Raw genomic sequence first — 25,501 nt, 5'->3', positions numbered from 1 at the left:
GCCACATCCCTCATTGCTTTTAATGAAACTGTGTTTGATAAACTGCTGATTATTTTCAGGGGGAGATTGGCGCTCCAGGCTTTAGTGGACCACCAGGCCCACCTGTAAGTTTTCTGACACAATATATTTCTTCAAAAAATGGATGAAGAATTGAGTATATTAATTCATTTGACTTTTGCTCAGAGCAAAATGGGTCCCAGAGGAGTAAAAGGTTTCTTAGGAGTTAAAGGACCGCCAGTAAGTAAACAACTTATCGATTAAGTCATAAACCAAAGTGACTATATAAAAATACTTGTGAAACATATTTTATGCTATCAGGGTCATCAAGGTGGACTGGGCATCAGAGGAGCAGCTGGACCACAGGTGACAAGATGCTTACAGATGCACTGTTTGTCACAAAGACTAAATAATGACAATTACTTAACGTATTAAATGTCTAACCTGTATAAACACATTTGGCTTCAGGGAGAGCCTGGTCCTGATGGAGTGATTGGGTTCCCCGGTGTCCGTGGCCCTCAGGTATAACAACATTTTTTGAAGCAGTCATACTTCTCAGTTTTATCACATGAAGACAAAGAAATATGACTTAATAATATAACTTTTTTTTCTTACAGGGAAAACCAGGACCAGCTGGACCTCCAGGCCCTAAAGGGGACCCTGTGAGTATGCTTTAAGGAAAAACAACCAGAAACAAGTTGTACATGCAGCAGAAGATCGCAGGTATTATTTAAGGGTCACTCTGTCATCTGACCTCAGTGTGTTTCATTAGGGTGATCCAGGAGATGAAGGAGATATCGGAGAACCTGGACCATCTGGACTTAACGTAAGACAACAAGGATGAACATATTAACTTAGATGTGCTGTAGTGAGTTCGTCATGTTAGAGCATGAAAATCTGTTTTTTCTGTCTCATTTCTCATTTCAGGGAGCCAATGGGAATCCAGGAAAGCCTGGACCCTCAGGTGATCCCGTAAGATTACTTAAAGCAATTTCAGTCTTGCAGTCTGTAGCTAAACTGTTTACATCATTTATAACACAAGTGTGGAAATGTTCAGTGATCTTTTCAAGATGTTATACTATAATTGTTGTTTTGGTTCCTAAGTACTGAGCTAAATGTGCAGGTGTTCTCTGTTTGCTTTGTGTGTGTGTGTGTGTGTGTGTGTGTGTGTGTGTGTGTGTGTGTGTGTGTGTGTGTGTGTGTGTGTGTGTGTGTGTGTGTGTGTGTGTGTGTGTGCAATTATTCTCCACTAGGGAGCTAAAGCCAAGCAGGGTGAAAGGGGTGATCCAGGGTTTAAGGGTGACCTGGTGAGTTTGATCCATCCTCTTAGTTGTTCATGAGTTTATTGATCAGATTTGTGAATCAGTTCAATGACTTGTATTTGTGTACAGGGACCTCCAGGGCCTCCAGGTAAACATGGATTAAAGGGGCGTCGAGGCCCTTTGGGACTTGAGGGACTTGGAGGCGCAACAGGGCCACCAGGACCTCCTGGATCCAGTGTGGGTGAAAAAAACGGATGATGAAGGCATGTTCAGCACGTATGCTGTAGCAACTTTAATTCTAACTGTCTTCATTGTTTTAGGGGTTTGATGGCATTATGGGGGAGGAAGGGAAGCAAGGCAAAGATGGACTGAAGGTGGGTTTTGAGAAGGTTAAAAAAACTTACTTGTATGTATATATGTTTTTGTTTTTGTTTTTTAAATAAATGTTAATGAACTCGTACATGTATGTACATGTGTGGTTTTCTGTAGGGAGATCGAGGGCCAGACGGTATCCAAGGAATTCCTGGGCCTCGAGGAGACAAGGTAGGACAAAGATTGGTGCTGCTGAATAATGTAATTCATGTGAAATAAGCAGTTAATTGATAAAAGGCCAATAATTTTCCTTATTTTTATATTTATGTTAAATGTTTCTGGCTTCATTGGTTATTTCTGTTTTTCAGAGAGAGAACATTGTTGTTAAAAATGTCAGCTAGTTACAACTTGGCACCAGAAATTAAATATACTGATACAAATTTACACCAATATTCAAAGTTGTGGCGCTACACTCAATTTGGGAATGTTTCCAATAAAAATAGCATTTGGAGCTACCAGAAAAAACATGATATCCTAATCAGTTTTTTATTTGTTTCCTGCTAAAGGGTCGGGAAGGTCGAACAGGATTTTCTGGGATGCCTGGCCCAATTGTGAGTATGAGTGAGTGGAAGTGAAGTTTATTCTATCTGTTGATCATTGGGCTAAATCCATACCACCGATGTTGTTGCGTTTTTTGCTTGCAGGGAGAGATGGGAAAATCTGGAGAGAGAGGACTTGAAGGAGAACCTGGTATTAAGGTTCCTATATGACTACTCTTCTTATTCTGTTCTTATGTGACTTCAGTGTTCAGTCCAAATATATATTCACACTACTCACTATTTTTACTTAGAATTTATTGGCTTTAATCAAAATAAATAATAAAATAATTTAAAGGTCCAGTGTGTAGGACTTAAAGGGGCACTATGTGGTTTTGGAGAAGAAATTAAAACTCAGAATTTTAATATTTACAGTACAGGTTCTATAAACTCAGAAATATTTATCTCTGTTCTCAGAGGAAAATAAGGTCCCCAGAACACTGTTTAAAGCTAGAAAGGTGGCGGGGTCCGCCAAATATAAACATATAAAACAGTATGAAATTGTGTTGTCTTTTAAGGTCAGTTTGTTTATTTAGTTTATTCAGTCATGAAAAAAGAGAGTTTGTTTATTTAGCTTGTTTAGGCATAAAAATATCAATCAGTCAATGGAGATCTTTCTCTTCTGATTAAAATTTCATCCCAAAACTACTTTGTGCACCTTTAAGAGGCTCTATTAGCAGAAATTATGTTTTCATTAGTGGATAGTCACCTGTGTTTTCGTTCCCTTAGAGAGGGGCAGAGGGCCTTTTGTGTTTTCTGTGTTTTTCGCAGCCAAGGTGAGACGAGGGGTATTCAGTTGGTTGCAATCTGCAACCCTACCACTGGATGCCACTAAATCCTACATGCTGGACATTTAACATACGTACATTTGAAGCTATTAAATGTATCTTTACAATTATATACTGTATGTCAATGGTAGAAAAAGTCTTCATGCCAATTCACAATGATCTGAAACTAATTTCAAATGTTCATTTCCCACATATAAATCTGAGTAAGTCTATTTGTTTTAGTCTATCTACTAAAATGTTAATGCAATTTAGGGTTATATGTCTTAAATTGCTGCTAATATAGATGTTAATGAGGACATGTATTTTATATGTGTACACCTTTTGTGTAGGGGATGCCTGGAGTCCCAGGAAAGACTGGACCTAAAGGTCTAAAGGTAGTCAGAATTATATGAATAATGTGAAATATTGTCAAGTAAAACTTTTGAGATTATGAGTCTCATTTAAAATGTAAATAATCAGCCTGCCAAAAGATCTCACATAATCTGTATTCCATCTTAGGGGTTTCAAGGTCATTTAGGAAACAAGGGACAAGATGGACCTCCTGGAGCTCTGGTAAGACCAACTAACAATATGTTAACATACATATTACTTTCTCCATTCACTTATCACCTCATAGAATTTATAAACTCCATATTTAAGTAAAAGTAGCCTTGGCCTTTACCAGAACAAGGAGAGTGATAGACGAATATCATCTTTCTCTTAGGGACCTCTTGGTGCAAATGGAATGAATGGGGACACTGGACCTCCAGGACTAACAGTGAGTTCAACCCTCTATATTTAAACACTGAACAAGTACATTTACCTCACAGTGTCACAAATGGATGGCTGATAGCTCAACTTAATATTTTATACAGGGATTGCCGGGGAAGACAGGCACTCCTGGCCTTCAAGGACCCGTAGGCAAGAGTGTAAGTGTTAATCACCTTTTTTTTTCAGATTTTACAAAATCTCTTATGAAACAAAATACAAAAATAGAGTATGTGGCGCTGATACATATTTAATATCTGTGGATTTGTGTCCATCGACAGGGAGAAGCTGGCAGCAGAGGGATGAAGGGGAAACCAGGAAAGCCAGGGGAGAGAGTATGTTACAAAAATATTGTATAATTCTCTGAGATTGCTGAAAACAAGAGGACATACAAGATGAGGATGAATTGCAAAGACTGAGATTTTGATATTTTGAAAGTAGGCATGATGATGTTGAAATTAAAGGACTGTTGGTTTTCTTTAGGGGGTTAAAGGTAAAGAAAGCCCAGGAGGACTTCCAGGAAGTGAAGGCTTAAAGGTATCTATTAATGCAAAGATTCATGTTTGTCAGTACTGACATTTTAATCAGAATAAGCATCAGTCAGCATTGTAAGCTGCATCATTCTGTCATGTTGGACAAATATTGGTTACATGGTCTATATTTTGCAATTTAATGTGCTGGTCACCTTGTCGTAATTGTTTTGAAGGGTAAGAGAGGTGAGGAGGGACCAAGGGGGAAACAAGGCCGCCCAGTAAGTAAATTATTTTCCATTTTAATTTGTCTATTTAATCAAGTTTTTAAGTTTCAAGTTTTTTTCAGCTCTCTTTACTAACTTCATGTCCTTCTGTGCTCAGGGGGAGATGGGCATGCCTGGACCACGGGGATACAGAGGATCTCATGTAAGATGATTTTATTGAATCCATCCATCCATCCATCCATCCATCCATCCATCCATCCATCCATCCATCCATCCATTTATCCATCCATCCACCCATCCAAATTAACTTGACTTGACTATATTCTTTTTTTGCAGGGTATCCAGGGTAACATAGGACCATGGGGCGAGGTTGGGCCCCGTGGCCTTCCAGGTGACCAGGGGCCAGGAGGTCCAGTTGGCCCCCTTGGAGTTACAGGTTACCCTGTAAGTTTATTTTTATGTTTTTGTTGTCAAGTATAAACTTCAGGGCCTGAACACTGGCGGTAAATCTTGTGTTTGACCAATTGCACATTGCTGTCAGTGTCCATCAGTAAACTTGAGCTGCATAACAATTAAAGGTATCAAACCCAAAGAGTGCATACCTCTTATCACTCAAGGCCCAACACTCCCCTTTAATTCAATCAAGCCTAATCCATTATCGAATAAAACATATTTAATTCCACTAAACCCAGATTTGTACTTGTATCCACATCAAATTGCCCTCACTCATAGATACCAATGACATAAATAGGCTGGATTTTTCATTAAGATTCATGTATTATTCCCTGAGAAATTCACGAAAATGTCGGCATCCATCCCTTTATCTGGATCCACACCAAAAGTTAAAGGTGTCTTATCTTGGTTGAGACCCACCCTCCATCCAAGTTTTGTGGAAATCCATTCAGTAGTTTTTGTGTAATCCTGCTGACAAAACAACCAACCAACAGACACGGGCAAAAACACAACCTCCTTAAATATTAATATATGTCCAAAATGAGGTCATCAATTACATCTGCTTACGTCAGTAAACCATGCCAGTGAGTCAGCATGCATTAGCACTGGTCCAGTTTGATATTCTTAGTAACACTTCAAAACTTTCACAAGTCAACATGTTGGTCATTGGCCAGTGCCAGGCCTCTTATGACAACTGCTTATGTGATCAATGAACAGAAAGTTTCTTTCTTCTAGTTTGGCATGGTTTTTAAGAGTTTAATAATTTCTTTTTTCAGGTTGGTCATCAGATCAGACCAGGTCTGGTGATGATCCAGGATGTCATAGATTACTCTGGTACTTTGATCTTTATAGTGCCATCCTGCTTGCAAAGTTAATTATGCATTACAAGATTTAGGATTGCTTTTCATGATCTGAGCTGTGCATTGCTGAGCTCACCAGGGGCCTCATCAGAACCACCCAGACATCATTAGGATGTGGCGGGATTTTTAACATCTGTTGTTGTATAGACAAAGTATTTGTTTTTTTGTTTTTTTATATATATATACATTTCAATAGCCATCCCAGTGGATACAATAGAATATTGCCCATTTTGTTTATATTGTCACTTTTTACAGAATTGCATGAACTTGAATTATTGCTAAATTGACCATGATAAGAAATTCTGCTGCTAATAAACTTAAAAACTGTGAAGTTTCGAACATACACACATATGATTTGATACACAGGAAATTACACAAACTTCTAACATCTAATTATACAGTATTTTTCATGTGATGAACACACAAATCACACATCCGTTATGTGTAATTTGTACCAGAAAACACACACAAAATGTACTTTTCTAAACACCAAGCTTGATGACTTTGTTGTGCATAAGCATCCTGTCTTCCTTCCAGGCTCTTTGAGAGCAGGCTATAGCGAAGGAATATGAAGTGCATCAGTACTTTTTGTGCAATTGTTTGTGCTTTATTCTCTCTACATTTAGGGTAAAGATGGACCTCAGGGATCAGCTGGATCACCTGGTGTCAAAGGATATAAGGTAAAGCTTTTATTTTACTCAGATTCTCTTCAGGTATCTGCACTTTCTTTTCTGTTTGATTGCACCAGGAAATGCTGTGTATAAGACTATCTTGATGCTGGTGTAGTCATTGGTTCAATGATTTATCACTCGGTTGTTTTATGTTTGTCTTAAAATGTCACCTTTTCAGGGATCCAGAGGAGCTTTGGGGCAGAAGGGAGTTGCTGGTCTCGATGGTGAGGAGGTAGATTGATTAGACTGTGTTTGTCACAGATTTGATTTCTATCTTTTTGCATTTAATTGGAATGGTGATGGATTTTCTAAAGCCACAGATTTAGACACCAATGCAGTTTGATTGTACGAAAATAGGTATTTTAAGCCTGATTATGTGTATTAAGTAATACAGTGCTTTTGTGTTTAGGGTCCAGTTGGACTGAGGGGACCTGAGGGTCCAGCTGGACAAAAAGGCACATCGGTGAGTAAATGTCAGTTTGTAAATTTGTCATTTTCATTTCCAAACAGTGGATACAAGTGTAGTTTTTCTATTACACATTCTTCATGGCCCTTCATGTAGATGGAACATACATTTATCAACCAAACTTTGAAAGCCATTTTGTGTTACTGACATTTCAGGGTGACCAGGGAGACACTGGGCCTCCTGGACAGAGAGGGCCAAAGGGAGCTGAAGGCAACAGAGGCAACCAAGGGCCACAGGGAGCAAAGGGGGCACCAGGGAGACAGGTGGGTAGTAGTTGTTTCTAAAGTAAAGTCTACTTCAAATTGTAACCCCTCTCACAGCCATACAGTGTGAGATTAATGACACAGGATATTGTCATTTCTTAAAATTTCCAGACATCTGAGAGTAACTGGAGTGTGCTTTTCATTTTTGATGTGTGGATTGAAGGACCATGTGTCCCAGCTGCCCTGTCCTCACCATCAACCCTCTTTTGCAGGGATACAGGGGTGCACCAGGGGACAGAGGAAGAGTCGGGGTTCCAGGCCTCAAGGTCAGTCATTTTCAATCAGAAGTAACACTGGACTTGAACTGAGGATTTATTTCAAAAGCCCTATTCAAATGGGACTAGTATTACTTCTGGACCTCTAGTAAATCGTAATGATTGCAGAGGTTGGCTGTGATCATTTGTGAATCTGCCATGTCCATAATTTGTAAAAGCAAACACAGATCTCCTGTGATAATATTAGTCCCATGGGAAGAGAGAGGTTAGGGGCAACAAATGGTTGTCAAGCATATTGTATTCAAGTACAGCCACAAACCATCAGTTCCTTGATCTAAATGAGCTGCAAATGTGTATTCATGCTTGTAACACAGGCAGAAAGTGAGCAAAACAACTGTTAACTATATTATTAATGTGGCTGCTGAAGAACAGAGGCTCTGAGGGTAATGTGAGTAAACTTAAGTAATGTGTAATGATGTAATTCATAAATCCTGTGAGATCCTACTACTAGTCCAGTGCCGATAGTGATAAAGTCGGCTAACTGAATGTCAAAAGTTTTGTTCAGAGTCGGGAACTCAACAATGACGATGATGCTTTCACAGGGTGAACCAGGTACCAGAGGTTCATCAGGCAAGCCTGGACAGTTTGGACCAGGGGGCAACACTGGGGCAGCAGGAGCCAAAGGCCAGAAGGGGTTCCGGGGACAAACTGTTAGTAACACAGTTGGATTCTTTGATCGTCAATAATTGATAATCAACAACTTAATGTAATAAAGACTGTAAATGTTATGCTTTCTTATTTCAGGGCCCCCCTGGCAGTTTAGGGCCCCCTGGACAGATTGGACCATCAATACCAGTATGTGATATTATATTATATTATAATTAAATGTGGGATTATCATATTTCACACATAATATTTAAAATAAATGTTTATGGCATTATAAAATGGTTGTGATGACTTTTATGAGTTATTCAACCACTAGATGACAGTTAAGGCAGTTTCTCTTGTGTTTAGTCATGTTTCACTGTCAAATACATGAAGGTCTACTTTTAGATTTCATATACAGTGCATAATACTGTGTTTCATTCATTGGTAAGGGTTCTTTATGGGTTGTGATAAAAAAAAAATGTGACTGAAGGTATACTTGCTTAATATTCTTTAAATTAATTTCACAAAATAGGACATAAAATACAACTTCATGTTTTTCAGGGTTTGCCAGGCAAGAGAGGTGTTGAGGGTAAAACAGGAATCCCTGGACAAAAGGTGTAATGTACCGTTTATTCATTATAATACGTTGGTGCTCTGAGAGTGATCTATCCATCCATAGAGATTTACTTAACAAATGTAATACTGTCTCTGCTCGTTCAACTCAGGGCAGTCATGGTGAGAACGGAAAACCCGGCCTTCCTGGCCTCAATGGAGACATGGTGGGTGCTTATTATATGTTGCACCCTGTGGGCATCATTAATCTGGTTAAGCATATCTAATGGTGTGTATAAAGATGTAACCGCAGTGACGCAGTGCTATGCGTAACGTTCTGTAATCCACAGGGTATTATAGGTCAAAGGGGTGCAAAAGGAGAGTCTGGAACAAGAGGCACAGCGGTAAGAGGGCATGTTTGAACTCTCAAAGATTGAGTTTGCAATTCTCAGCCTACAAAATTAGACCAATCAGTTTTACTGAATATTCTGGTATTTTGTCAGTTCCAAAAGTCTATATCTTATGTAAATAGAGGTCATATTATATCCTACACATTATGTGTGTGTGTGTGTTCGTGTGTGAGTGCATTTCATTTTTTAGGGGACTTTGGGGAAGCCGGGATTCATTGGCATTCCAGGTGCTAAAGGTCAACTTGGACCTGCTGGTCCTCCAGGTCATCCAGGAACTAAAGGAATTCAAGGGCCAAAGGTAAGAGGGAGTCTTTGCTCAGCTTAGATGAAACTTTGAAATGGAACAAAACTAAGTTGTAATGCATATAATGTCTTTGTAAAGGGAAAAAGAGCCCAGCCTGGAAGGAATGGAAACAAAGGAGCTCCTGGAAAAACTGTGAGTTTAATTTTAATCTAAACTAAAAAAAAAAGATTGTTCTGATTGTAGCTTGTACAGTACTTTATACCCACATTGTATGGATAGGTCTAAAATCCTCCATTCACACAATGTTTATGTTGTCTTTTTTAATTAGAAATCAGGTTTAGGTGCTTTATAAGTACTGTGACTTCTGAAAGGTTGTGATGTCACAACTATACAGTCAAAGCCCTCAGCAACACTCCCAGTACAGCCATGGTTAAGAAAACACCAGCAGAGCTGAAGCAGAAACACAGTGGGCATCACCTGCTCAGGCCTGTGAAAGCTGACCAATCAAAGCACAGTGGTCATGTCAGAAGGGGGGCCTTAAAGAGACAGAAGATGAATAGAGGTGCTGCAGCAATAGACAGTTTTAGAAAAATCATGTTTTTTTTTACATTAAAGCATGTAAATATTTTGTAGTGGACACCAAGAAGAAAAGTGTGAACCCAAAAGTGCACATAATATGGGGCCTTTATTACAAACCATCCCAAGCACTCTTTAAGTTCAGATGATATTTTGTTTAACTTAATGGGTGGAATTAAATCATAAAATCCAAATTTTACTCTCACAGTCTTACCCTGTGGTGTGAAGCTCATCTTATGAAGTGTGTTTTGTAGGGAGATGAAGGCTCGCAGGGCAGACCAGGACCTGCTGGACAACCTGGAAAACCCGCAAGTATCCCTTTTGACAGATTAAATACATACAAATATCATCAAATACAGTACTGCTACCACTGTTCATTTCAAGTACTAAAATAAGAATCACTTGAAAACCAAAAAGTTTAGTTTATGTTAAACTGTGCAGTTGTATTGTAGCAGAAAGTGAGGACTGTATTGACAATTGGTTTCCTGTCTTGTGATCTTGTTCTCAGGGCCTGAGCGGGTTGGATGGTTTACTAGGGGTTGAAGGAAATGAAGGAGATCCAGTAAGAAAAATGTGCCATTATGCAAATTACTCTGTTGTTCAACTTTTTTTTACTAAATTCAGCCCATCCTCTGCTCGTCTCAAAGGGTGATATTGGTTTCATTGGAGCTCCTGGAATGCCTGGCAGGCCTGGCAAAACGGTACGCTCCAAAACAGACAGCACCATAAAACCATGGGAATTTTACCTTATTCTTAAATATCTGATCTAGTTATGCCCAAACATAATTTTGTGATATTAAACACATTTTTAAACGTAATGTTCCAGGGGATACCTGGACCTCCTGGAATCAGTGGAAACACTGGAGCACCAGGCTTCAAGGTACAAAACCAAGCAATTCATTTACATTTAAGATAAATCTTATGATTATATGTACAGCATGTTCACCTTGAACACGAGTACACAATTTAACTTTACATTTATATATTCACTGTGCCACGATAACAGTATTTAACATGTGTCTTACTGATGTCCTACTGTGTGTCTCAGGGTAAAGCTGGACCAAAAGGAAAAAACGAGCCACCTGGACCAATGGGGCCAAAGGTATACATCTTTCTTCAATGGCATAATTGTAATATTGCTGATGTAGAACAAAATGCCTTTTCCAGTAAACATCGTCATTACTGGTCTGGATACAGGGTATTCCAGGATTGAGAGGCGAGAAGGGCGAATCTGGAAGTACTGGTCGAAAGGTAAAAGTCCAAAGACACACAGTGCAGTACACAGCCTCACCTCACCTGGATAAGCAGGTTTTGTCTGTTGAAATAGATTTATTTTTAAGATTAATAATATGTTTTTTGATATTTACTGATGCTCCTTTCTCCTATATTGAAAGTATGTACTTATTCTGTATAATACTTTTTTTAAGGAGTGCTTCTGCTGCCCTGCAGTTTTTCATGTTGCTTTAATCAATGCTTTGTCCTGTCACATGTCTGTACTGTATACATTCTACCCATCATCTGCTGATGTTAATACTGTCAGTTGAATGGACTATAAGAGATTTATTTTGAATAATATTTAGTCTTTAAATAGTAGTCTGCTTCAGGGTTTCACAATAGGCCCTGCCAAATGTGCAGAAATCAGAAAAAAACATACAATCAGATTGTCTAGGAATCATGCAACTGTTGTTTGATCCATTGTCACCCATGTTTTCTTCATCCACAGGGTCTCCCAGGTGACACAGGAATACTGGGACCAATTGGGCCACCGGGGCTTAAGGTAGATTGAAAATGTTTGAAATATGAGATCACTTCAAAATGCAATAAAATGCATAATTTTAGTTGATCCACCACATTTCTACCTTTTTATTTTAGGGTAATCCTGGTTTGCAGGGCCTGAAAGGTCAAAGAGGTCATAAAGGAAAGCAGGTAAGTTGTATTTTACTTTCTTTTCATAGCGTTTTTAACAGGTAGCAAGTTATTAATCAACTGACTGATTTTCACAGGGGGATACCGGTCCTCGTGGTCGACGTGGGCAGAAAGGCTTCCTTGGACTTCCTGTACGATGCTCTGATATTCTGCAATACACAGTATTTTACTGGAACACTTTACTGAAGTTATTTCTGTTCTGTCTTTATTACAGGGCCAGCTTGGAAAGAAGGTGAAAGACTGTTTATTACTTTTATTTTTGTTGATTTTTGCTTATTACTTTGGAAGTTTGTGGATCTTCCTGGACCTGATCTGGTCACAGATTGAGTCCTTTTTTTATCCGTTTTATTTTAAAAAAGTCAGCATTCTGAAATCACAGTTATAGTTTTCAAGTTGTATTTATTAAGAGATAACTGATGTACCCACCTTGAAATGATGTCAGTTTTTTCATCACTTTCACTTGGCTGTATCAATAGCTTGTTTGCCTTTGCTGCCTTTGATACTGTATATTTGCATATTGTAGACTGTGCATCTTCTGTATATTTTCTTATCTTATTATTTATATTGTTTGTTTTATTCTTGTATTTTTTGAAAATAAGGCAAAGGAAGAATTTCATTGTACAGGGAAACTAATAAACACTTTGACTTTATAGGGGATGAAAGGTGTTGAAGGCAGGAGAGGACCAAAGGGACTTAAGGGCAAGCGTGGACCTCCAGTAAGATATTTTGCTCACACAATACAAGTAAAAAAGGTTTGACCTGATTAACAAACTTAAGTGTAACATACTGTAAAGTTCTAGGATGCATTTTAAGCTTGATGTCAGTGTAAAGTGCTTGATACCCAGGAGGTGTGTTCCATGCTCTCTAAGCAAAGCCATTTGTTTCAAAGGGAAAACCTGGTGCACCAGGCAAGAGCAGGCCTACACAAAGACGGGGATCAAAACCTGAGCCCAAACCAGATCAAAGAAATGAGCTGAGACCTAAAGCAAGACCCGATACAAGACTAAGAATGAAAAATGTGCCAAGATCCAGACAAACACCCAGCCTCCTGAAGCAAAGATTAGGACAACAAAAAGTTGGTACAAGCTTTCTTCTCATGTGCACTTAACATTAACATCAACACAACATTCTCGTTGTGTTTTGTTTTCAGTTATGCTTTGGTTGTCTGATTGAATGACTAAATGATGGATTCCTCTGTAGCGGCCCAGGCCAGTGTCCAGGAGGTTGCCTCAAGCAGATGAGGCTGAGGAATCCTTCAGCTGGCCTCAGGGAACTGAAGACGACCCTGCCACCACCTGCTACGAGCTGGGACTCATACACCCGCATCTGAATGATGGTGAGGGTGTGACTAGGTTCATAACCATGACATGATAGTAATCTGTTTCTGACAATACGCTGTATAACAAACCAGTCTGAGTGATCGCTCACTTTCTTATCTTTCAGGTTACTTTTACATGGATCCCAACCAAGGCTGTCCCTATGATGCTGTGAAGGTGTTCTGTAACTTCACAGCAGGAGGAACGACTTGCATCGAACCTTTACAGTCACAGGTACACTCATTTTTACCTACAGTGTAAGGGTTAGGGGGTGGGTTAGGTAAGGGGATTGTCCCTTTAAAAATATCTGTAATATTTTATTTTTAGATTAAGTTATCTTGGGAACCAGACAAGAAGAAATCAAAAATGTCTGTCCAGTGGTTCAGTCAGCAACATGGTGGAAACAAGGTAAGACTTTAACACATTTGTGGATTGATTGAGGAAGATTTAGCACATCTAACATCAGTGAGCTATTTCCTGAGACTTAAAATAATTTCTGTCTCTGATAGTTTGAGTATGCTGGTGTGGATGTTGTCCAGCTGAGGTTTCTGCGGTTACACAGCCACACATCTTTCCAACACATGACTCTCAGCTGTACAGAAAACCACTCCATTACTGCTGACACAAATGATTTGAAGAGGATTATTCACTTCCTGGGAGACTCTGGCAAAGAAATTATGTCACACCTTACCACAGTGTCCAGGAAGGGCTGTGAGGTAAGACTAAGAGATTTTTGATGTTTTTAGCAGCTTTTATTAAGTGTAAAAAGTGTAATAAAAATAATCAAGTAGTATAACGTATGGGAACAAATGAGATGTAAACATTCAATAGGAGATTTTACATAGAAAAAAATTACATCAGTCACAGGATCATATAATAAATCCAGGAAAAACAGAGTAAACGTGCTTTCTTCATGCCTCTGATGTCTGATCATTCTGCAGGTGGAGGTGGTTGTGATGGTTCAGGGGAGCAAGGAGCTCGATCGAGGTGATATGTTACTTCCTGTCAGAGATTTTGGTGTAGAGATGACATCATTATCTCCCCCTGTCCCTGAGATCACTGCTGTTTTGGGACCCCTCTGCTTCTTGTGACCTATGAAGTGTGTGTGTGTGTGTGTGTGTGTGTGTGTGTGTGTGTGTGTGTGTGTGTGTGTGTGTGTGTGTGTGTGTGTGTGTGTGTGTGTACGTGATGAAATACTGTAAATATCTTTGATTAAAAAAAAGACATGAATATACTATATGGTGGTTAGACATTTTACATGAAGAATTTTGTTCGGATAAAGTTGCTCAGTACTGTATTTTGTGTATATTTATTTAACTGTCACAAACTGATTTTCTTTTAATCATATGAAGTATTTTATAAATTGTTATTAAATGTTATGTAGCATCCAGTGTTTAAATGAAATTGACTTGGAGCTTAAAGTGTATCCTCACAGGGGAATGATGTGCAGCACTATCAAAATAAAATGATGAGATTGAACATGTGGAATTAAACTGTGCCATGTGCATCTGTTGCAATTTAAAGTACCGGTAGTTATAATTTGGAATTTAAGATATTGTGTAGATTTTTGTTCTTTCCTCTGTGGACATTAAGCTGTAAATGATTGTTAATGTAACTGCTGAACTTGCAAGTTGAGATCCAGCATTATGCGGTATTTATAGTGATAATTAAGTTTTTTTTTGGTTTACTTCATTTCTTGTCCTTGTTTTTAGAGGATGAGTTTTGTTAAACACTGAAAATGAAAAGCATCTTTTCTACTCTGCCGCAGATAAAGGCCTGATGCCAGAACTCTAGATTCCCAGTTTTGGACAGAGTAACCTCTACCCAAGTGTCCAAGTTCAGGGGAGTCAAGAAGTCACAATAGTTAATAAGTCGTTGGCGGAGAGTTCCCATACAATATGGTGACCATTTCTGAACATTTCTTATCACAAAGTGGCTTTGTTGTGACAGAAGAGGTCTGCGGCCAGGCAGTGGAACTGGTCTGAATCATTTCTTATAGACTTTACAGAATCATCTGAGTATACTGTAGCTGTTACCGGATCTCAACCCTCCCTTACAAATTCACTCATGATCCTTCAATCTCGCACAGCAGCCTTGAGGCAAATCGTTGGTTAGTATGTCTTCATTTGGGAAGTTTGCGAATAGATGATGCAGTTGTTTATGAGTTGAATAAACATATCCCTCTGTCTTTGCCGTTAATTGTATTTGTCACACTCAACTCATGAGACCAGTTAATTTTTTTATGACCCATTATGGTTCGAGGGTACACCAGTTCACGTATATTTCAAGAGTTCATACGAGAACTTATTTCTTGTAATATTTATGACCTCGTATAATGAGCATGTGGTGTAAAGTTTGAGATACTCATGCAGGTGTTAACTATGTGTATTGTAAACAGTATACCTTAAAGCAAACTGTATTTCTGAGATTAGATGTGTTTTATTGATTGCTCATTTTATACACGTGGCCTTCAGTTTGAGGCGCATAACTTTTGCAATAGTTTTCTGTTTTCTGCTACTTGTGTGGTCTGCTTTTTAACATTGTTTTTTTTTACTGGAGAGGCTGATTACCTTCTGGAGGTTATGTTTTCACCCGTGTGCGTTGGTTTGTTTGTCAGCAGGATTACACAAAAACTGTTAAACAGATTTCCATAAAACTTGGATGGAGGATGGGTCTTGGCCCAGAATATACCCCATTAACTTATGGTGCAGATCTGGATAAAGGGAAGGATCTTGGAGTGTTGTTTCACTTTCACTTTGGCGGGGACCACCAATCCCCAAGTGGTGGTCATTTGGATCAATTGCAACTTTTGGGGGCAATTTGGAAATATGGTCTTGTAAGGTACTGTATCAGCTGACATGATAAGATGGGTCCTCCCTTGAACAGGGTCCCTGGATCAAAATCTAGTTTAAAGACATTTATTATTGTAGATCAAAGTGTGCCTGCATGGTGCTAATTCATAAACTCAGGTCCTTAAATGCATTTATTTGTTTGTGTTGATCAATAAGCATCTGTCACTGTAAAATAGACCAATAAAATAATAAAAGAAAATAAATCCTTTATCCTCTTCTTCCCAGTTGGGATGTAAAGCTGCACACACTGCACTGTCCTGTGTGGAGATTGTTCAGTCAGCTTTAATCCATATTCTGTGAAAGAAAAAATGGGAAATACTCTCTTTTTCTAGTCCACAGAAATCAGACAATCAAGATCCCAGTTTTACCAGGTGAATTCTCCTCAATATAAAAAAGACACTTCCTTTAGCTTTTTCTTTTCTTTTCTTTTTTTGACACAGTAGCCTATTTATCACAAATTCCCAATGCTTTCCCTCACGGTATGGCACTGAATAAGCAAGCCCGAACACATTTAGTAATAGTCTGATGACAGCTATGGTCAACATTGTGGGCGCTGGTGACGTCAAAAGGAGGAGAGACTTTCGACCAATCAGCGTCGGCTGCCCTGCTCCTCATCTCCTCAGTTAATAGAATGGGGAAGGTGAGCAGCAGCTCAGACTGCTGCGGTTACAGCACTCATATCTGAGATTTCACACGGAAACGTCTCTGGATAAGCGAGCACCCGGCTGTTTAAAGCGAGTGAGTATCCAGGAAGTCGGTAGGCAGTATTTTATATATTACCTCTAGTGTCTGTAAACATGTAGCTAACGATTGACGTCAACAAGTTGGCTAATTTGACTAGATGTTACCCGGGTGCTAGCAGCCGTGAGTGTCCCCGGGCAGGAGCTTTACTAGAGTAGGTAAGCCTGTTTATCTTAAAGTTGTGTAGTTAGCTCATGGATTAATCGATAACTCTTAATACCAGCTAACTGGAGTGTTAGCTGTCTGTGTGCTGCGTGTCATGTGAGACTAATTTGAATCTCAACTGCTTTATTAGTCAATAAAAATCCTTAGCATTCTTATCCATGATGCTAACTCACCGTGAGCTCGCTTCTTTATCCGTCCTCATGATACCTTCACTTTAGTAAAGCTGCCACTGACGTGTTTATTTTTTTTAAAACATAAGTTACCTGTTTGTTCAGGATGGAGAGTGGGGGCGACAGTCTCCTCCGGTCTCGCTGTCGAGCCATTCCCCAGAGCCCCACCTTCCCTGACTTAGACAGCTCTCTGGATGGGAACTGTAACCTGCATGGCAATGGAGACAACCACATTACCAGCAACGGTGAGAAGAGCATCTCCACTGCCTCATCAGCACAGCCAAAGGAGAGGACATTGACCTCTTATTACAGTCAGTGTGTAATGATGAATTTCCCTGGATGTGGTAGTCACTTCCTCTTAAGCAATGATGTGATGTGACCTGTGGTACAGATGTGTGGTCAAACATGCTCCCATGCTGTCATCTACGGCTGCAGCTATTTATAATTTTCATTGTTGATTCATCTGTCCATTATTTTCTCAATTGATTGATTATTTCTTGGTCTATAAAACGTCAGAAAATGATGGGAAGTGTTGATCGGTGTTTGCCAAAGCCCAAGGTGAAGTCCTCAAATGTCTGTCACAACCCAAAGATATTCAGTTTACCGTCATAGAGGAGGAAATAAACCAGAAAATGTTCACGTCTAAGAAGCTGGAATCAGAGAATGTTTTCCTCTGCTGTTATCCTCCCCATATAATGACACACATAAGACGTGATGGTCAGTGGAATGATTATGAGAAATGATGGCCATAAATGTGACAATCTGACCTGTCTTTGGACAACATGCACTTTATATTTAGATTAAAAATACTGTTGACATCTTCTTTCCAGATGGGTGGAGTGCTGCTGTGGCAATTGACCTCAATAACTGAACAAACTTATTCATCATCAGACAGCTGTCAAGACAAATGATCTATAGTAACCTTTGCCACAAGCTGTCACATTTGCTTGGCTTGGCAGACACTCGATTGTACTACATACTGTCATAGGTGTGTGTCTCCTTGTAGATTTTGCTACATAGGATCTAAAGACTGATGTAGGCGAAGTAGTATTATAATCATGTGAAAGAAAATGTTTTGTATTGGGCTTCTTGCGCTGTCTAAAACAAGTTTTAATTCTTGATCAACAATAAAAGCAGAGATAGCCATTAGCAGGTTATCTGTTGCTCATTTATTCAAATATTTGACATGGCACGAATTGATGTTTACATTGCCCAGGTCGAACTTCTATCACGAGAGGTAACCTGGCAACTTGCTTTGCTCTGTTGTTAATTTGGGTGTGCTCAGAGCATTTATCTTTAGAATGATATTGAATGATTTTACAGAATCATGTTGACATTTTGTATTTTATTATTTGCTTTGTGCTCTCTTTCTTCAATTTCAGGGAAAATTGAAGTGGAACATGTGATCAGCAAAAAGCTACAACTGAAAAGGAAAGCAGAGGTCAGTAAGTTTGAGTGGAGTAAAGGCTCAAGCTGCATGTTAGAACTTCGAACACACTCCAAAATGTGGGTTTCACCCCATTAATACATGTTTATTTTGTCATCCTGCTGACAATCAATTATTTAGCATAGATGAACTCACCACTACAGTTAAAAATATGCTACACTTTTGTTTTGTTTGTGGATTGATTTCAGTCTGCCACAATCCTCAATGAGCTGTATCGTTAAATCCAAATCTTGTATACGTTCTGACATCAGAAAATATGGATTATCTTTGAACCTAGAGGGGCACTATGTAGTTTTGGAGAGAAAAACTCAAAGAAATTCACTCAGAAGAGGTAATAATATAAAGTCAGAAATATAATGTCTATCACACCTAAGGCATGTTTTAAAATTAGAGTAACATGTAACTTACACATTTAAATGTCATCAGAATGTTTGCACAGAGAAACAACTCTGACTTGGTCTTGACTGTTCACAGATAAACAATTTCATTATATTCGAAGGGCTTATATGCATGGTGGCAAAATGTGTATTGGCAATCTTTCTAAATGGTTGATGTGCCAGAAAAAAATCCTCCTTGAGGAAATGTGCTCGACATTACTACATTCTTATGGAGAATGACTGCTGATGACTGAGTAGGTGCTTCAATGGGATGCTCAAAGACACTTGAAAAATGAAATGAAAAATATTCTTCTGCAGCAGTGTCATTAAATAAAAAGCAAAGTTGATGTTATTATAACTGTAAAATGTCTCAACCTTGTCAACAAATCTTTGCTCCTTACCTCCTATTCAAAAGAATCATGGTTATTGCCACATAAGTACAAAATATTCCCTATTTGTTCAAGTATTTGCAGACTATGAATGATAACTCTTCCTGTGTTGCTTTTGGTCTTGCTCAGTTCCTGAAGAGTGACCTGATGCGTCAGTTTGACAGTCAGGTTAATGACTTCATGGACAGTCTTATTGAGGAGTCTGCCAGCCTGGAGCCTGCACCTGTACCTGCCGTCTTCTCCCCTCCACTGTCAGACAAGGAGAGGAGCAAACTCAGGTGCTGCCTGTCAGCTTCTCCAGCCTATCAAAGCAATAACAGATCTGTTGCTGGTCACTGATGTCACTCTGTTTTCCTGCAGGCATTTTCGGCCTCCTCATGGCCAGGGCAAGCACTTTGTCAGTCGCAGGTCCCTCCTAGAGTAAGTCCACACATTGATCTCAATGAAATGTAAATACTTCTACCTGAACACTGAAGCGCATTGAAACAGTTGTTTATGACAGTGTACATCTTTTGAGATTTCTGCTGCTTGAAGGTTGTTTGTTGGTCTGTTGGTTGGTTTGTGAGTCTAATCGCCTGCTGTCTGTTTCTCTGCAGTGAGCTGTTTGAGGTGAACCACATCAGGACTATCTACCACATGTTTATTGCCCTGCTCATTCTCTTTATCCTCAGTACACTGGTGGTAGACTTCATTGATGAAGGCAGGTAATGTATAGGACTTGTCAATTAAGTCATTTAACTTGATAAATCACCATATTGCTTGTTTTGTCTAGACTTTTTAGAGTCATTAAACTATTTAAATTGCGTTGAACTTGTTAAGATCTTTCAAGTTTCTCATCTTTCTCTCCTTGGCCTCAGACTGGTGCTGGACTTTGACCTGCTGGTCTATGCATTTGGACAGCTCCCTCTGGTGGTGTGCACATGGATCTGCATGTTCCTGTCTGTGTTGCTGGTTCCCTACACCTTGTTCCACCAGTGGTCACAGACCCAGTCTGGGTCTTTTAGTCACCCAAGGTTGTGCAGTTTGCTGTTTGGCTCTGTGTTCCTGCTCTACCAAGCTCTGGGTCTGGGATTCCTGCCTGCATATGTGGTGGTGACCAACAACTTGCCACCTGCATCCCGTTTCATCATCATCCTGGAGCAGGTAGATGACCAAAACCCACTTACACCCACTAAATTTTGTCTTTTGTCTTTAGTGGAAAAGGGTACGTTTGGCATTTATTTTTGGATGAAATGACTTTGCAGTAATCATGGGTGTTTTATCAACTCTAGCTCCGAATGGTGATAGTAGTGATAGAAACATGATCCCAGAGTGGACACGCTAATTTTCGCTCCTTTTCTGTTCAAGCAGCACTCAGATATCGTTCAGTTGGCATTGAGTTTAAAAGACAGACTTAAGTAAAATATATTAACAGGTAACCACTATCACTGGCCTCCAATCTGCTCTCTACGTTTTTTTGTTTTCTGCTCGTGTGTGATGTCAAACATGACACATCAGAAAAAAAACCCAGAAAGGCTACTGCTGTACTGGCAATGGGAAAGGAGCCAACTGCCAATTTTAGTTGGTTTACCTGCATTCAAAAAACCATGTGTGTTATATCATGCCATATTGCTTGCCTTATGTAAAGCACTTTCAAATGCCCTTTAAAGTGTGATTCATAAACTCGTCTTCCCTTCTTGAATTGACTGTGTGTAAAAAGTTGTCATAGATGCTGTGAACATTTTCATTATTTCTCTAATTCCAGGTGCGTCTCATGATGAAAGTCCACTCCTTTGTCAGGGAGAATGTACCAAGAGTCCTGGCCTGGGCAAAAGAAAAGACCGGTATGTAACTTTTTTTTTCTTGCGTGTCCATGTTTAGTTCTTACTTGCCAATTCATATAATTCTTTCTTTCTCATCACTACTGTATTCCCCTTTTCTCATGTTCTTATGTTGATAAGAGTATCTCCTGTCATCTACAGGCCCCAGCCCAGTACTCCCTCAGGTCTCTCAGTATCTCTACTTTCTGTTTGCACCCACACTCATCTACAGAGACAAGTACCCCAGGTAAGCAGACCCTCTCATTGTTATTTTTTTTTTCTTCCATAGTCACTCTGTGTTTGATAAAACATTGTTTCTCACTTAATGCAGGAACCCAGTGATCAGATGGGGCTACGTGGCCTCAAAGTTACTTCAGGTGCCAACATATTTTACATTTTAATGAGGAACTTACTTAAGATTTCAAGTAAAAGCCGATATTCTTACAGTTGAACCATTCCCATCCCACAGGTACTAGGCAGTCTGTTTTATGCCTATTACGTCTTTGTGCGGCTGTGCATCCCTCAGTTCCATAGCACCAGTCTGCAGCTGTTTGACCCGAGGGCCATGGTCCTCTGTGTCTTTAACTCCATCTTGCCAGGTGAGATCAGCCACTGAACAAATACCCCTCGTACATCCCTTGGTCTTCATCAGTCTTAAGGTATATACTAGTAGTACATCAGTCACATTTTATTAAAACATTTTCTCATTTGCAGGAGTTTTGGTTCTCTTCCTGGCATTCTTTGCCTTCCTCCACTGTTGGCTTAATGCTTTTGCTGAGATGCTCCGCTTTGCTGACAGGATGTTTTACAAGGTACTTCTGCTTTAGACATTTAGATTAAGGTTCTATGTTTCTACTTCACACTTGACTTAATTATTTTTGATTACACATAACAGGATTGGTGGAATTCAACCTCTTTTGCCAACTACTATCGCACTTGGAACGTAGTGGTCCATGACTGGCTGTACTACTACGTGTACCGGGACTTCCTGTGGGTGAGTGGTTCTGCTATTTTAGAATTTTTATTACCTACTTTGTAATGATGGAAGAAATTGTAACATCGGTGTAACAAGCCATTAAACACATTTATCTTAAGTGAAAATACATAGATGAGATTAAACCTTTGCACCACTGTTGTTTTGACTTGTCTATTCTCTCTGCTGTTGTCACTCCAGATATCTGAGAAGCGTTTCCGACCAGCCGCCATGCTGTTTGTGTTTACAGTGTCTGCAGTGGTCCACGAGTACATCCTTGCAGTCTGTTTTGGATTCTTCTATCCTGTACTATTCTGCCTCTTTATGTGCTTTGGAAGTAAGAGAAAGAGCTCAGTGCTCCTCATACTACTTGCTTTTATTGTCTATTGAAATTCACCCGGATTTGCTTGAAAATTCAGCTACGCCGAAATATTACCATTCTGTCTGTTATTATGACACAAACAAATTTGAGTTTTGTCTCTCTGTATTAATGCCTCTACCCTTGTCTTCATTTCTCACCCTCTGGCAGTGATGTTCAACTTCATTCTGCATGACCAAAGGAAAGGTCCCATCTGGAACATAATCATGTGGACGTCCCTTTTCCTGGGTCAGGGGGTCATTATCTGTCTGTACTCCCAGGAGTGGTATGCCCAGCGCTACTGCCCTTTGGATGAGGTAACACCTGCAGCATTTCTTTATGCATTTTGGTGAAGTTGCCCCCTTTTCATGTGATGTTTTTATTTCTTTTCATTTCAGCCTTCGTTCCTTGAATTACTGAAGCCTCGCTCCTGGAGCTGTCAAAAAGGCCTGACGTCAGATCCAGACAGACTGTGATCCATGTTCGAACTACTGCTGAGGACTATCACTGATCAGTTAAACTTTGACCAGCCCTCTGTTACTGTCATAACTTCTGGTCTTTCGTGTTTGTTTTATTTTATTGCACTAAGGTCGTGACTGCATCTGCCAAAATGTTCTTTATTCTAACAGCAAAGTGATGCCTTACTTTTCCTTTTTATGATTTCAAGAAACAAACCCAGCAACATTTACAAAAGTTCACATAAAACCACATGTGAACTCTTTTATTTTTATTTATTATTTATTTTTCAGATGCATTCCCATTTAATTTGCCTTGATCAACTGTGAAACCACTCCATGTGCCAGTAGGATTGTGGCAGTCATGATATGGCAGCTGAATACAAACATTCACATATGCAGTAAAAGTTAATATTTAACAAAGTTTGCAGTTACTTCTCTATGATAAATAAGATTCAGTGTGTTCTTTTGAATGACATTAACTGCCAATAAGATTCATTTATAAAAATTGCCACTGTTTGGTGTTTTGTATAAATCTATGAGGAACTGTGGCCTCTGTATTATAACTTCAAGACTGCAGTTAACTTCTCTAAAGAGGAGAATGAAGGTGGCATTCGACATGCTGATATAGCCGGGAAATTACTTTACAGCATATCTGATTGTGGTACACTTTATATCTAATGTTTCTCAAAGTCTCTCCAGCTGTCAAGCCACAAGCATGATAGGCACTCGTCACAAACCATGGCAATGAATTCCATGAAACATGAACGTTGTCTGTATGGAATGAATATATTCTGTGTCTGCTGAATGTATTCCTGGTGATTCAAATAGAACTGTTTTGAACATACATTGTTATACAGAATATTCCCTGTGAACCTAAATGATGTTTTATTTCGTTCATGGCCAATGTTGAGAGTCATGTGATGGTGAAATCACTTCAGAATAACTTCTGTAACTGCTGCAGCTGGCTGCGAGAATGTTATAACACTGAAATAATGATGATACTTGATTAGCACTAAGGGCTACAGTTTGCTTCGTCTGATACTGAGTACATTAAAAGAGACACTGTTTTGTTGTTAAAATTGTACAAGTGTAAATTTTCAGAAAAGTAACTTTGATGTCAATCTAATGGATGAAGGAATTTATATGCTCATTGTGATTTTAGTTCCTGTGGTCTTAAAATAATATGTTTACACATTTGTATTGTTTAGAGGAAATCAGAAAGGTTATTGCACAGCTATTGTTGCCAATTCTGACATATTCCAATGCAGGGAGGCTGTAAATAATGAAATGCACAGTACAAAGTCGAAAACCAGCAATGGAAAACTCCACGATTCCAAAAACTGTATGACCACAAGGTGGCACTGTATTAAAAGCTTTTACTTGTGATCCTCTGCTCAGTTTGGCCATGAATTGTGGTCAGCAGTGAGACAGGCTTCCCCAGAATCCCATACAAAATTTTATATTATTAATAAACACAAGTACCAGCATCTTATTTTTGTAATATGTACAGATAATAGCGGAAATATTGGAATGCCTGTGGTACTTACTACTAACTCTTGTAAACTCCACATTTGGCTGAAGCTTTAACTGCTTTATGCCATGGAGGTTTTGTTAAGGATAATATTTGTGATTGTGAAAAAAAGAGCAGAGCTGCAGAGATGTTGTCTGTTTAGATATTTATTTTTGGGGAGCAGAGCGTTTCCTACTTAATTACTGTAGTATTTGTGATGATTGTCATTTTTTTCCCCCCTGGCCTTGAATAGTTCATCATCACAAGTGACAGTTTTATGAATCAGTATGTGGTTCTATTTTTGGATGTAGACAAATGTCTGATGCATTAACTATCAACACATCAAAGTAACAGAGCTATTAAAAATAAAAAAAGTGAAGTATGTCCCTTTTATCTCTTTCATTCAACTTAATATGTTGTGTTGTAATGTTCAAATGTATATTGAAATCCACTACTCAGAATTAGTTAGGGATATTGGGATATGTTGGTGTTTCACTTGATTGTTTATTTTTTACATATCTGAATGTTAATTTTGTGTTTTGTCAATATTTTTGGTCCACAAAAATAATGCGACACATTTCATTTGACTTTCATTGCATATCCAGGCACATGCATTTATGTACCCATATCCTAACCCTAACTAATTTTGAGTAGTGTAGTCTATCAGAGTTGATTTGCAGATAATCAGATATAATACATGAATGAAGTACTGAGGAAGGACTTCAGAAGATTTATACAAGTTTACATTAAAACCAGTGGAGTCTGTATAAAACTTACAAATCACTAGAAATGTAGTATTTATTAGGTAAAATGTTGTACTAAAGACTTCAGTTATGTTACCATACATATGGATTTCACAGTGCCTTATATATATATATATATATATATATATATATATATATATATATATATATATATATATATATATATATATATATATATATATATATATATATATATATATAAAGTAATTAGATATCATCTTAATCAGAGTTTAACATAGGATTTCAAACCCATTGAACCACTCACTATTTTATATCACCACTCTGCATTCGCTTGACAAAACAATAGCTGATAGTGGTCTTTAAAGCTTTTCTGCATTTTTCTCTAGGACTCTGGGATCAGACAGCCCACATCAGCCCCCCGCCCGCTGGGACCGGTGCTCGGGGCTTGTTGGGACCCGGTTGTGCTGGAGAGGTGGAGGATCACGGTGACAGGGGATCGCGGCGAACCCCCCGCCTTGTGCAACACATCTTCTATTCT

At 39.0% G+C, this 25,501-nt stretch overlaps 3 protein-coding genes across 4 annotated transcripts; all 3 read left to right on the top strand.

Annotated features, from left to right (window-relative positions):
• Positions 1-15: 15 nt before the first annotated feature.
• On the top strand, positions 16-8,073 carry LOC141004786 (uncharacterized). The gene is made up of 28 exons (XM_073476445.1): positions 16-104; positions 184-237; positions 319-363; positions 466-519; positions 615-659; positions 770-823; positions 925-969; positions 1,251-1,304; positions 1,389-1,496; positions 1,580-1,633; positions 1,749-1,802; positions 2,138-2,182; positions 2,276-2,329; positions 3,285-3,329; positions 3,454-3,507; positions 3,659-3,712; positions 3,810-3,863; positions 3,984-4,037; positions 4,186-4,239; positions 4,409-4,453; positions 4,557-4,601; positions 4,736-4,843; positions 6,339-6,392; positions 6,562-6,615; positions 6,793-6,846; positions 7,005-7,112; positions 7,325-7,378; positions 7,930-8,073. Exons 2-28 carry the CDS (start codon positions 190-192, stop codon positions 8,071-8,073), a joined length of 1,641 nt encoding a protein of 546 aa, XP_073332546.1. The 5' UTR covers positions 16-104; positions 184-189.
• Positions 8,074-8,533: 460 nt separating this feature from the next.
• LOC141005070 (uncharacterized) lies at positions 8,534-14,481 on the top strand. Its single transcript, XM_073476819.1, has 22 exons — positions 8,534-8,590; positions 8,701-8,754; positions 8,878-8,931; positions 9,128-9,235; positions 9,320-9,373; positions 10,012-10,065; positions 10,266-10,319; positions 10,405-10,458; positions 10,584-10,637; positions 10,806-10,859; positions 10,955-11,008; positions 11,481-11,534; positions 11,630-11,683; positions 11,761-11,814; positions 11,898-11,915; positions 12,337-12,399; positions 12,573-12,758; positions 12,884-13,019; positions 13,127-13,233; positions 13,327-13,407; positions 13,509-13,715; positions 13,941-14,481. The coding sequence occupies exons 2-22, from the start codon at positions 8,752-8,754 to the stop codon at positions 14,088-14,090; spliced, it is 1,653 nt and encodes a 550-aa protein (XP_073332920.1). The 5' UTR covers positions 8,534-8,590; positions 8,701-8,751; the 3' UTR covers positions 14,091-14,481.
• A 2,023-nt stretch (positions 14,482-16,504) lies between these two features.
• soat1 (sterol O-acyltransferase 1) lies at positions 16,505-24,208 on the top strand. Of its 2 annotated transcripts, XM_073476750.1 has the most exons (17): positions 16,506-16,589; positions 16,693-16,746; positions 17,033-17,172; positions 18,310-18,368; positions 19,270-19,418; positions 19,501-19,560; positions 19,737-19,844; positions 19,998-20,283; positions 20,885-20,963; positions 21,102-21,186; positions 21,271-21,316; positions 21,409-21,538; positions 21,654-21,751; positions 21,835-21,933; positions 22,114-22,249; positions 22,442-22,587; positions 22,669-24,208. In XM_073476750.1, the coding sequence occupies exons 3-17, from the start codon at positions 17,034-17,036 to the stop codon at positions 22,744-22,746; spliced, it is 1,698 nt and encodes a 565-aa protein (XP_073332851.1). In that variant the 5' UTR covers positions 16,506-16,589; positions 16,693-16,746; position 17,033; the 3' UTR covers positions 22,747-24,208. The 2 variants fall into 2 exon arrangements, with proteins under 2 accessions (XP_073332852.1, XP_073332851.1); XM_073476751.1 differs by lacking the exon at positions 16,693-16,746 and having other exon boundaries at positions 16,505-16,589.
• Positions 24,209-25,501: the final 1,293 nt, after the last annotated feature.

The sequence above is a fragment of the Pagrus major genome, chromosome 11, assembly GCF_040436345.1.
Source record: "Pagrus major chromosome 11, Pma_NU_1.0".
Lineage (NCBI taxonomy): Eukaryota > Metazoa > Chordata > Actinopteri > Spariformes > Sparidae > Pagrus > Pagrus major.
Note: the sequence above shows the minus strand (reverse complement) of the source record. Positions and strands in the feature narration are given on the sequence as shown.